Raw genomic sequence first — 12,245 nt, 5'->3', positions numbered from 1 at the left:
TGGCACTAAATAACCATACCTGAAGTGAGAAACCACAGTCTTTCGGAACAAGCCCGGTCCCAAAGCCCATATATGTGCTGTTGACGAAAGAACAGGCATTCCCCTGACTGTCAACCACACTGAAATAGACTGTCTCGCTTCCTGTTATCAGTGAAGGCTCTACATCGCCCATGGCCCTAGGACACACAAAAATAATAAACACAAGTTTCTGAATAAATTTGTGCTTCACAACTATTTAAAAGAAAAAATAAATAAAAAAACGACAACTCCAGCTGTATTATGTTCAGGAAACTATTTGTGTTTAAAACATTGATATTAAACTAACGCCTAATTGTTTTACCCCCAGAAGCAGTGTTGACACACATCAAAATGACTAAATTCACAGTCACATTTTTTGACTTCTATTATTGAACTAGCAGTATGACCCGGCATGAATGGCAAATAAAACATACTTTCCTTACGGCTGATTTATGCTTTTGCATTGCAGTGACAGCAGACTTACGCCTTTTATGCAGACCCGCTTTACGACCCTACACCGTAGCCCGACGTGCGCCTCCAAAAAATCCTGACAACGCATCATGTCAACGCGTCGTGACGTGAACGTCAAAGTACTGTGATTGGGCCGCTCAGAACCTTGTTTCCGGTTCAGCACAACAATACCACCGTTTTCAATTATTCAAAAAACGTCTTTGTCGCCTATGCTTCAACATTTGTATTAACAACATTTGTTGTTCATTATTGACTAGCTGCAGCTGAAAATACACACGTTATATGACCACAGGAAAATTAAAGGGATTCGACAAGAGTACCCCAAAACCGTACAAAGACAAAGCCTCACCCATCTAGTGGCTTAGCGGTGAATTACAGAGCAGCACGTTCCCTTGACGAAGAACACAGAATGCTCTATAACGACATCGGGTCTACAGCGTCGCTCCACCGTCACCGCAATGAAAAAGCATAATTCAACCCTTAGAGATGCAGTTGTAATGTACTAATAGTAAAAGGACACCAACACCATAAAGGGGTTAAAGTGCCTGTGACACGAAAAAGCATGTTTATTTCATAATACACGCGGTATTTTATGCTCCTGAATGATATGGACCGCTTGGATGTGTGTGGAAGCGATCGCTATATTTATTTAGTTTTTTGAATCCCGCGCCAGGAATATGAGTGACTTCCGGCTTCGGTCTTGCACTGAGGAGGAGGGCGCTATGACGTGTACGGTAGAAGACGTCCTCTTCACGCTACAGTGTACTGTTGTGTATGAGGACGAAGGATTCAGCGGATTTTGCGGATTAATACGTTTATTTTTCGCATCACGCCAGCCAAACGGCTGCGGAAAAATCATTCTGTATGAGGGAGAGGCGTATGCGCCTTTTTGGAGTTTCAAAAGGTTCCCATTCACCGTGGATATTTACTGTGGGACCATTGGACTTACGATGAAGTGAGTAAACATCTTGTTTTGTATTATGTCAAATACGAATACAGCGATTACAAAGTAAATACTACAAACTTCCTTTAAATGAAGGACTACTTACATTTGATCATTGATAGGCATGTAAAAAGCTCTCCAAATGCATTAGCAGCAGCACGTTAGCTGCGTTAGCTCCAGCCACCCTCCTCCGGGGAACGAACTGTAAATTGAACTCCGCTGGGTGGTTTGCCGATCCGCTAAGACATTCGACAACCGGGTCGTCATGTCAAATAATCCAGGATAGCTATGTGTGATTTTCCGCTTTGAAGACTTTGAAACATCACTCGGTTCGGGTTAGCATGTCGGCTAGCTGTCACGCTTCTGGTTTGTTTACATTCTCCGAAGCCGGGGAAGGGAAATGACATATGTCCGATTTAGGTGTCATAAAATATCGTTCGGGAGGTGCGACAGTAAAGGTGAAGTCGACAGTTTTGACCATTATGGAGTAATTTTGCCATGTCGTCCTGAATAAATGCATTTTTATGATTTCATATTCCATTCAGCACAAGACTGTTATTTGTCATGACCATGCCATTTATTTAGCAATTGGGGAAAATACTTGGATAAAAAGAGTATCCTGTAAAAATATTGAAGTAAAGAGACAGAAACAATGACATTTTGCCGCTCTTTTCGTCGCGTTTTCCTCGTTGTGAATAGTTCCCCCTCAACGGGCTGACTGGTCCTTCTCAAGCCATTTATATAGCTATTGGGGAAAAATACTTGGGTAAAAAGAATATCCTGTAAAAATATTGGAGTAGAGAGACTGAAACAATGACATTTTGCAGCTTTCTTCGTCGTGTTTTCCTCATTCTGAATAATTTCCCCTCAATGGGCTGAATAGTAAAATCGATGAGCCAAGTCTACCGCTGACGTCATCCACCTGTTGGGGACGCTAAAGCCCTATAATGGTAGGCGTGGCTAACCGGCAGATTAAAAGACTAATTTCTCGTCATCTGTGCTTTGCTAAATTGTTGTATATAGTCGAATCGTCTCAAAATATGATTCTAATTCACATAATAATGACATTTTAGACTTTTTTTCTCGTGTCATATGCTCTTTAATGCGCAATCGCTTTTCCATCACTGTTTTTGTTTCACTTGCTGCTCTTGTGCCTCATATTAGAGCTGTCCCGACTAGTCGACATAGTGAACGTCATCGATGACGTAAATAGAAATGAGGGCAGTAATATTCACGACTGCGTTTTACCGCTGCGCGTGTGCATGCGTGCATACATTTGTGCGTGCGTGCTGATGACATATGAGACTCCTGTTCCTTTCTCTTATCAACACGCTGTAGAATTAAAGTTCAGACATACAAAATAAGAAAACACATCTATATTAAGCACTGTAAACTTTAGCATTGCTACATTGAAGGTGAATGGGGAAAAAAGGCAACCTACTTTAGCCTGCAATGAAATATTGGCAGTCTTCTCCAAAACGCAAACTTGCTGTTAAAAGGTGACACTTCAAACATGAAAAATAGCTGGTTAACAGGTTTTGCATACGAAAAAAATGAAATAAAATCTATTACTGACACCACATGCAATGACAAAAAGTGTTTTTTTTTTGCGGAGTGTAAAACTTAAGTTAGCTGTTTAGCGAACGTACGTGCAGTGAACATTTAAAAATAATAGCATGTCATGTTCGTCATATAAATAACGATTTCTGGAATTAATCCCAGATACAGTGATACCTCAGCTCACGAACGCTTAAGCTCACGAACTTTTCGCCTCAAGAACATTAAATTCGCGAGCATATAGTCTCTGCTGACGAACTAGTTTTCGGCGGACGAACCAATTCACGCGGTCGAAAAGCGCCACGAGAAGCTGACGCACGCTCACGGCATCCCAGTTCGTCCCCTCACTTTCGTTGAGTGCGGACGTGGTTTGTGTTTGATAGACATTTTGGACCATATTGAGTGTACTTTTGCTATTATGGGACTGAAAAAGAGTTACCTACAGTCCTTATGGAAGGTGACTCGTGTTACCAATTCGCCCTCGACTGGTAATTGGCGGTGCTTTCAGCTTCCCACCGTAGTGAGAAGTGGACCGGAGAGTCACGTTGGCTTGTTGTCGTCGGTTGTCTTCGGTTCGCCCGATTTCCTCTCCAGAAAGGTGGCGGCGTGCTAGCCTGGTACACCAGACTCAACGCTGTTCCAGCTATTGAGTCTGGCCACCCTTCCCACGGAAACAATTTCCAGGGCGGAGCAAACCACAGCATACAGACAGCGGAGTGGACCAATCAGCGACGGGCAGACGTGACGTTAGTAAAATGGCGACTTCAGGATGACGGACTTGCGCGCGGAAGTAAACATATGAAGAGAGCGGAGTTTATTCGACATGGCTAGCGCGAGACAGATTGTTGTCAGTGACTCGTGTCGATGTGTTTTTGGTCATTTAAAACTGATTTTACCGTGGATTGGAACATATTCTCGGCTCTGCCGTTCACCGTCTGTTTTGCTGAAGGGACGACTTTCGACGCGCAAGAGTGACGTTGCTCGTGAAGCACACGTCACGCAAATAAACGAATCTGATTTGTCGATTGATTTTGTATCTGCTCGAAAAGGCCGTCAATGGGATGGGTCCCAGACTATTTCTCTCTGTTTGAAAAATACAGGGAGAATAGTCTGGCAGAGCCAGGCTAGCGGCGTGCATACAAACACCCAGAGGCGTCGGATGGCTTTTTGTGGGCACTTTTATTAACAACCAAAAGCATGTGGGGGGCACAGCAGTGGAGTCTACGCTAACTGCGCACTTTGCCGGTAACACTCTCCTTCCAAACAGTAACTCCCTCCCTCCCTCCTCCTCCCACTCCCACTCCATTCCATCAAGCCATCAACTACCATCACAAAGGTAAATAAAACGACTTTATTCTACAGTACAGTTTATTTCTTTAATTATAATACAATAGCACATTTATTATACATAAAATAAGGTATATTTTTGTGTAGTTTTAAGGCTTATTTAGTAGAATATTATGTTTTATGGGGACCTGGGAACGGATTATTCTCATTTTAATGGTTTCTTATGGGAAATAAATGTTCGGAAGACGAACTTTTCGCCTTACACACACTTTCTGGGAACCAATTATGTTCGTGAACTGAGGTATCACTGTACTTCAGAATTCAGATTCTACACAAAGAATACCTTTAAAATGACGCCCTTTATGAAAAATCTGACAGGGAATGAATAATTATTATAATACTATTATATATAGTACTATACTATAATATTAATGCTAGGTGTTTTTTTTAAGAATTATTTTAAATCATGTTAGAAAGGCGAAGTCAGTGTTCTGAATCTGTTTACATTCCATTCTTTTGCACAAGTTAATTCTATCAGCATTTGAACTCGTGTAATTTATTTATGTTATTTACGTGTTTATTTGTACTTTAATAAAGAATTTAAGTGTTCCAAAATGTTTTGTGAATTGATAAGCGTCAACAAAAATTTCACAGCTAAATTAGTAAAAAAAAAAAAAAAAAAAATTATTATTATATTAGTCGACTAATCGTAAAAATAGTCGGCTGACTAATCAGGAGAAAATTTGTCGTTTGGGACAGCCCTACCTCATATACAACACAACCTCAAGAGACAGTGCCTTTATTGAACAGAAGACACTGAATCATAACAACGGCAACGACCACTCTCAGTCATGGTTGCCACAACTACCCATGAACCATTGCGGACGTAACACATAATAATTAATAGTCCCTACAGTATTAATATCCAGCCGAATAATCCCTTAGCATTATTCCGGAAAATTGTACTTTTTTTTTTTTTCAATTCCAGCGTCTTGTTGTGGAGTAATCAAAGTCAAAACGTATCATCAAAGTACATTTACAGTGCCTTGCAAAAGTATTCGGCCCCCTTGAATCTTGCAACCTTTCGCCACATTTCAGGCTTCAAACATAAAGATATGAAATTTAATTTTTTTGTCAAGAATCAACAACAAGTGGGACACAATCGTGAAGTGGAACAACATTTATTGGATAATTTAAACTTTTTTAACAAATAAAAAAATGAAAAGTGGGGCGTGCAATATTATTCGGCCCCTTTACTTTCAGTGCAGCAAACTCACTCCAGAAGTTCAGTGAGGATCTCTGAATGATCCAATGTTGTCCTAAATGACCGATGATGATAAATAGAATCCACCTGTGTGTAATCAAGTCTCCGTATAAATGCACCTGCTCTGTGATAGTCTCAGGGTTCTGTTGAAAGTGCAGAGAGCATTATGAAAACCAAGGAACACACCAGGCAGGTCCAAGATACTGTTGTGGAGAAGTTTAAAGCCGGATTTGGATACAAAAAGATTTCCCAAGCTTTAAACATCTCAAGGAGCACTGTGCAAGCCATCATATTGAAATGGAAGGAGCATCAGACCACTGCAAATATAACAAGACCTGGCCGTCCTTCCAAACTTTCTTCTCAAACAAGGAGAAAACTGATCAGAGATGCAGCCAAGAGGCCCATGATCACTTTGGATGAACTGCAGAGATCTACAGCTGAGGTGGGAGAGTCTGTCCATAGGACAACAATCAGTCGTACACTGCACAAATCTGGCCTTTATGGAAGAGTGGCAAGAAGAAAGCCATTTCTCAAAGATAACCATAAAAAGTCTCGTTTAAAGTTTGCCACAAGCCACCTGGGAGACACACCAAACATGTGGAAGAAGGTGCTCTGGTCAGATGAAACCAAAATTGAACTTTTTGGCCACAATGCAAAACGATATGTTTGGCGTAAAAGCAACACAGCTCATCACCCTGAACACACCATCCCCACTGTCAAACATGGTGGTGGCAGCATCATGGTTTGGGCCTGCTTTTCTTCAGCAGGGACAGGGAAGATGGTTAAAATTGACAGGAAGATGGATGCAGCCAAATACAGGAACATTCTGGAAGAAAACCTGTTGGTATCTGCACAAGACCTGAGACTGGGACGGAGATTTATCTTCCAACAGGACAATGATCCAAACCATAAAGCCAAATCTACAATGGAATGGTTCAAAAATAAACGTATCCAGGTGTTAGAATGGCCAAGTCAAAGTCCAGACCTGAATCCAATGGAGAATCTGTGGAAAGAGCTGAAGACTGCTGTTCACAAACACTCTCCATCCAACCTCACTGAGGTCGAGCTGTTTTGCAAGGAAGAATGGGCAAGAATGTCAATCTCTCGATGTGCAAAACTGATAGAAACATACCCCAAGCGACTTGCAGCTGTAATTGGAGCAAAAGGTGGCGCTACAAAGTATTAACGCAAGGGGGCCGAATAATATTGCACGCCCCACTTTTCAGTTTTTTATTTGTTAAAAAAGTTGAAATTATCCAATAAATTTTGTTCCACTTCACGATTGTGTCCCACTTGTTGTTGATTCTTGACAAAAAATTTAAATTTTATATCTTTATGTTTGAAGCCTGAAATGTGGCGAAAGGTTGCAAGGTTCAAGGGGGTCGAATACTTTTGCAAGGCACTGTAAATTTATACATTAAATCGTAAAGTTTAAAAGCCAACTGCGACATTTGCCCAAAAGACGGCGCTGTCGCCCTACAGGAAATTTCTTTGCTAATTTTTGGAATTTGGAATGAATTTGCTGCACTACATTTAGGCCTAATGAGATCAAACCCATCTAAGAACACTCCCAGAAACATGAAGTACAGCTGGACAAATTTCTTCCAAAAAAATATTAAAACTAGCAGAATTTGACAGCCATCTTTAAAATTAAACATATGGAAACATCCCAAACTAATATAACTTTGTTCCATTCATCAGTTAAAATGTACACATTTCCAGAGACATGACAAATATGCCAGTTTTTGCCACCTTAATTGAGCCCGTTCTTTTCATGTGAAAATTCTAACGGCACACTAACAATCAATAAAATTTAAAAAAAAAAAAAAAAAAAATGTCTCAACACACCAATGTACCTGACCTGTATAAAGTCTGGGCCTATCAGTATTCTGTTGAATCAATAGCGTACCGCACGAATGCTATTTTTAGACTGTGACATCGCCATCGTAACGCAGAAGTGTGACATTATCGACATGCCTTCGCATACAATCCATGTTACTTCTGTTTGTTTTCTCTGGTAATCTTTCAAAAAAGAACACGCCGATCTAACACTGCTGCTATGGAACTTGTAAAAACGACATATGAAGGATGTTTTCTTCATACGCTTGCCGAAACCAAAAACTCAAAAACGTGAAGAATGGATCAACTTGTGCGGACGTCCAAAAGACCAGTTTAACGCCAGTAAGGTCAAGCCATTCACATTTCATATGCAATAAACATTTTGTTGGGGGCCATGGTACAACAGAGGATGAAGAGGTAAGCCACTTTGATATTTTTACTTATTTTTTAGCGTGGCGTTTTGCCGTGCTGCTTCTGTCTGACAATGAATGACCTGAAAAAAATTAAAATAGTATCTAACTGCCACTGTTACCTTTTCTGTTGTATAAAAAACAACTCTAGTAAGGGGGAAGTGTAAAAAAAATTATAGAATTAACATTTGTTATTAATGAAAAAATTAAAAGTGTTTGTTGGCTGTCACTGACTAGCATTTGCGATTGCTACACAAAAATAGCAATGTAAATTGCCCCGAAGAACCGTCAGAGACGTAAGACAACCAGAGGATATAATATATAAGAAAGACAGGGCATATGGTGGTAAAGGATAGATTGTTGAAACAGGAGAATGTCATTGTAAGTGGCATAACGCAATGCACGCAAGCTAAAGGCGTCGATAAAAAAGCTATCTCTGGATCAGGTCGGCTCTTTTTCAGCCCTCGACACTCAAGCCATCTCTTGAACTGAACATTTGTCCGTTGTTCCACATCTTTACCAGTGAATTTGGCACCAGGGACATCATTTTCAGATAGAATTGGTAGGTTTTGGTCAATCAACATCTCATTCGTACACTATTTCCATTCATTTACTATTAGGGACAAACGGGAGGTTGACCCGCCAAGCAACAATTGCTAACGTCATGAATATTGTAAGAGCCATATTCCTGATTTGTATTATTATATGTAATTTTACTCCTCGCCACTGGAGGCTGTCAATCGCGTCTTTCCACTGACCTGGAATCAGCCCAGGTACGCTTAAAATGATAGCTAATCATGTCACAGGTGTTGGTAGTCAGTCAGTACAAATATTAATGAGCAAAAGTGACGTGTTGCTTGCGGTACGCCATCGCAATAGTTGAATGCACCTTCTGCTACAGTTGGTTTAGTAAATTGTTTAATTGTTTGGCCTGCCATGACAAGTCAGTTGCATAGATCATGGATATGAACAAGATAACAACAATAATTTTTTTAATCAATAAATTGCGATTGGATCATTTAGTGCAGAACTGATGACGATACAGTATATATAATATATAAAAATATGTGTGAATGTACAGTGTTATCACAAAAGTGAGTACACCCCTTGCATTTCTGCAGATATTTAAGTGTATCTTTTCATGGGACAACACTGACAAAATGACACTTTGACACAATGAAAAGTAGTCTGTGTGCAGCTTGCATAATCGAGTTAATTTAACAAAGGACATATTTTGGACTTGGTTTGCTGCTCTGGCTCCACCCCTTCTGACTGCAGGCCCCACCCATTACTATACTCTGACCATTCCCTAGTTACTTTCACTCTCAAGATCCCCTTTTCAAACATTATCCTCCCCAGATCAATTTCATTTCGCAAGACCGAGACCATTAACACCCAAGCACTCTCTTGTGACATTGACAACCTTCCTCCCACAAACTCGACCAGTTCACTTGCCGATTTAGTGTCCCATTACAATACCCATCTCCGCTCACTCCTGAACTACCACACCCCCCTAAAAACCCGTTCTGTTTCCTTCACCCAATCCGCGCCCTGGTTCACCCCTGCTCTCCGCCTGTTTAAGTCACGAAACGGTCAGCTCGAACGTCTGCACAAGAAAACTGGACTATCAATACACAAAGAAATTTACTGTCCACAACTCACTTTATACAAGAACCAAATCAATGCAGCCAAATCAACTTACTATTCCAGTCTCATTTCAGCTAATCAACACAACTCTAAAAGCCTGTACTCACTTCTAGCCAAACTCACTAAGCCTCCTGATCCACTCCCTCGTCAGATATGTTCTGCTAATTTTTGTGAAGCCATCCTGATATTCTTCTCCACGAAAATCACTGACATTCTCCAATCCCTGACTCACCACGGAGCTGCAGTTTCTGGGACTGACCGTGTTCCCTTTCATGTTCCTCTCATTAGCACCCTCTCCTCATTTACCCTTCCTTCAATCCCGGATATCTCTGACATCATCACCAAATCCAAACCCACTACCTGTCACCTTGATCCTCTTCCCACTGCCCTCATCAAAACTTGTCTTCCCTCAATAGCCCCCCTCATCACTACTATCATTCACTGTTCACTTACATCCGGTACGGTCCCTCCATCCCTCAAAACTGCTTCCATCACACCCATTCTAAAGAAACCTAACCTGGATCCCAACAATTTCAATAACCTCCGCCCCATCTCCAACCTACCTTTCATTTCCAAAATTCTTGAAAAAACCGTTGCATCCCAACTCCATAACCACCTAAATACCACTGACATTTACGAGCACTTTCAATCCGGTTTCCGCCCCCTCCATAGCACCGAAACAGCCTTACTTAGAATTACAAACGACCTCCTCATAGCATCCGATTCCGGTTTATTATCAATTCTCATCCTCCTCGACCTCACTGCCGCCTTTGACAACATTTCCCATACAATCATTCTCGATAGACTCTCCTCCATTGGTATCACCCACACACCCTTTTCCTGGTTCACTTCCTACCTGTCCAACCGCACACAATCCGTCAAACTTGGCCCCATAAATCCAGTTCCCTCCGTGTCTTCACTGGCATGCTCTGTCCTGGGGCCGCTCCTCTTCATCATCTACATTCTCCCCCTCGGTTCCATCTTCCGCAAACACAACATTCACTTTCACTGTTACGCGGATGACACCCAGCTCTACATATCCTCAAAACCAACCGTCTCCCTCCCACCGTCCTCCCTCACCCTCTGCTTAGATGACATCTCCTGGTTCTCCTCCACCTTCCTCCTACTTAACAGCTCCAAAACAGAAGTCCTCTTAGTTGGAACCACCGCAAAGCTCTCTAATGTCCATAAATTCTCTATTACCATCAACAATTTACCGACCTCTTCTTCGTCTCAGGTTAAGAGTCTGGGTGTCATCCTCGACAGCACACTTTCCTTCCGGTCACATATCGACAGCATCATCAGATCAGCCTATTTCCACTTTCGCAACATTTCTCGCCTCCTCCCTTCTCTCAACCGCCATACCGCTTCCACTCTGGTCTGTAATCTAATAACCTCTCAGCTCGATTATTGCAACTCACTGCTCTTCGGTCTCCCTAACAAGTCCCTCCAGAAACTGCAGCTCCTCCAGAACTCAGCAGCACGCTCATCACTCGAACCCCCGCAACACACCACATCACCCCCATCCTCCGTCAACTTCACTGGCTTCCTGTCAAACAAAGAATCAACTACAAGATCCTCATCATCACCTTCAAAATACTCCATGCCATGGCCCCTCCCTACCTTTGAGATCTTCTCCGTCTAAACAATCCAACCCGATCACTTCGCTCTACCACTATTCTTCCACTCTCCGTCCCCAGTGTCCGCCTCTCCACCTTTGGTTCCAGAGCTTTTAGTCATTCCGCCCCCCAGCTCTGGAACTCCCTACCCCGATCTTCGCAGCATATTTACCCTATCACTTTTCAAATCTAGACTGAAAACATACCTGTTCACTCTTTCCCACCCATCATAACCCCTAGCTCTGTTATATTTTTACTTTTTTATTGTGCTTGAATTTTTTATATACCTTTTATCGTACTGTGATTCCATGTCTCTTGTGAAGCGTCTTTGTGTGTTTTGAAAAGCGCTCTAGAAATAAAATGTATTATTATTATTATTAATTTATTTTCCCCTCAAAATAACTCAAAATATAGCCATTAATATCTAAACCCCTGGCAACAAAAGTGAGTACGCCCCTTTGAAAAAACGCACATCCCTAAATGTCCAAATTGAGTACTGTTTGCAAGAAAGTCCGCCCGTCTAATCAGACCATAGGACATCTTTCCAGTAATCCATGTGCTTTGTTGTCATGTCTTCAGCAAACTGTTTGCGGGCTTTCTTGTGTACAGTCTTCAGAAGAGGCTTCCTCCTGGGGTGACAGCCATGCACACCAATTTGATGTAGAGTGTGGTGTATGGTCTGAGCACTAACACTGACCTCGCACCTCTTCAATCTGTGCAGCAATGCTGACAGCCCTCCTGCAACGAGTCACGTGACATTTTGGAGGGAAAAGGACAAGCAGTACTCAATTTGGACATTTAGGGATGTACGTTTTTTTTTTTTCAAAGAGGCGTACTCACTTTTGTGGCCAGGGGTTTGGATATTAATGGCTATATTTTGAGTTATTTTGAGGGGGGAAAAAATTAACTATCATACAAGCTGCACACAGACTACTTTTCATTGTGTCATTTTGTCAGTGTTGTCCCATGAAAAGATATACTTAAATATCTGCAGAAATGCGAGGGGTGTACTCACTTTTGTGATACACTGTATGTACTGTATCCAAATAGTTGTTGAAACTTTAACCCTTTAACACCTAAGCCTATTTTGGCCGAATTTGCATGCATTTGATGTTGCCTTTATATTTCAAAGAAAAAATTGTTCACAATGGCCAAGTTGGGTCCCTTTTTTCAGGACACCTTGAACCCCA

At 41.6% G+C, this 12,245-nt stretch overlaps 1 protein-coding gene across 2 annotated transcripts in view; it reads right to left on the bottom strand.

Moving 5' to 3' along the window:
- The window catches only part of LOC130919441 (glutathione hydrolase-like YwrD proenzyme), a 53,154-nt gene that overhangs the window by 9,427 nt on the left and 31,482 nt on the right, over window positions 1-12,245 (bottom strand). The window contains exon 8 of one of the 2 annotated variants that reach the window (XM_057842166.1): window positions 20-176. The exons of the other annotated variant lie outside the window; for it this stretch is intronic. Within the exon in view, the coding sequence (XP_057698149.1) occupies window positions 20-176 (157 nt within the window). The remainder of the gene's footprint in view (window positions 1-19; window positions 177-12,245) is intronic. 2 annotated transcript variants of the gene reach the window in all.

The sequence above is a fragment of the Corythoichthys intestinalis genome, chromosome 7 (assembly GCF_030265065.1).
Source record: "Corythoichthys intestinalis isolate RoL2023-P3 chromosome 7, ASM3026506v1, whole genome shotgun sequence".
Classification (NCBI taxonomy): domain Eukaryota; kingdom Metazoa; phylum Chordata; class Actinopteri; order Syngnathiformes; family Syngnathidae; genus Corythoichthys; species Corythoichthys intestinalis.
The sequence above is the reverse complement of the archived record's forward strand: the minus strand, read 5'-3'. Positions and strand labels throughout refer to the sequence as shown.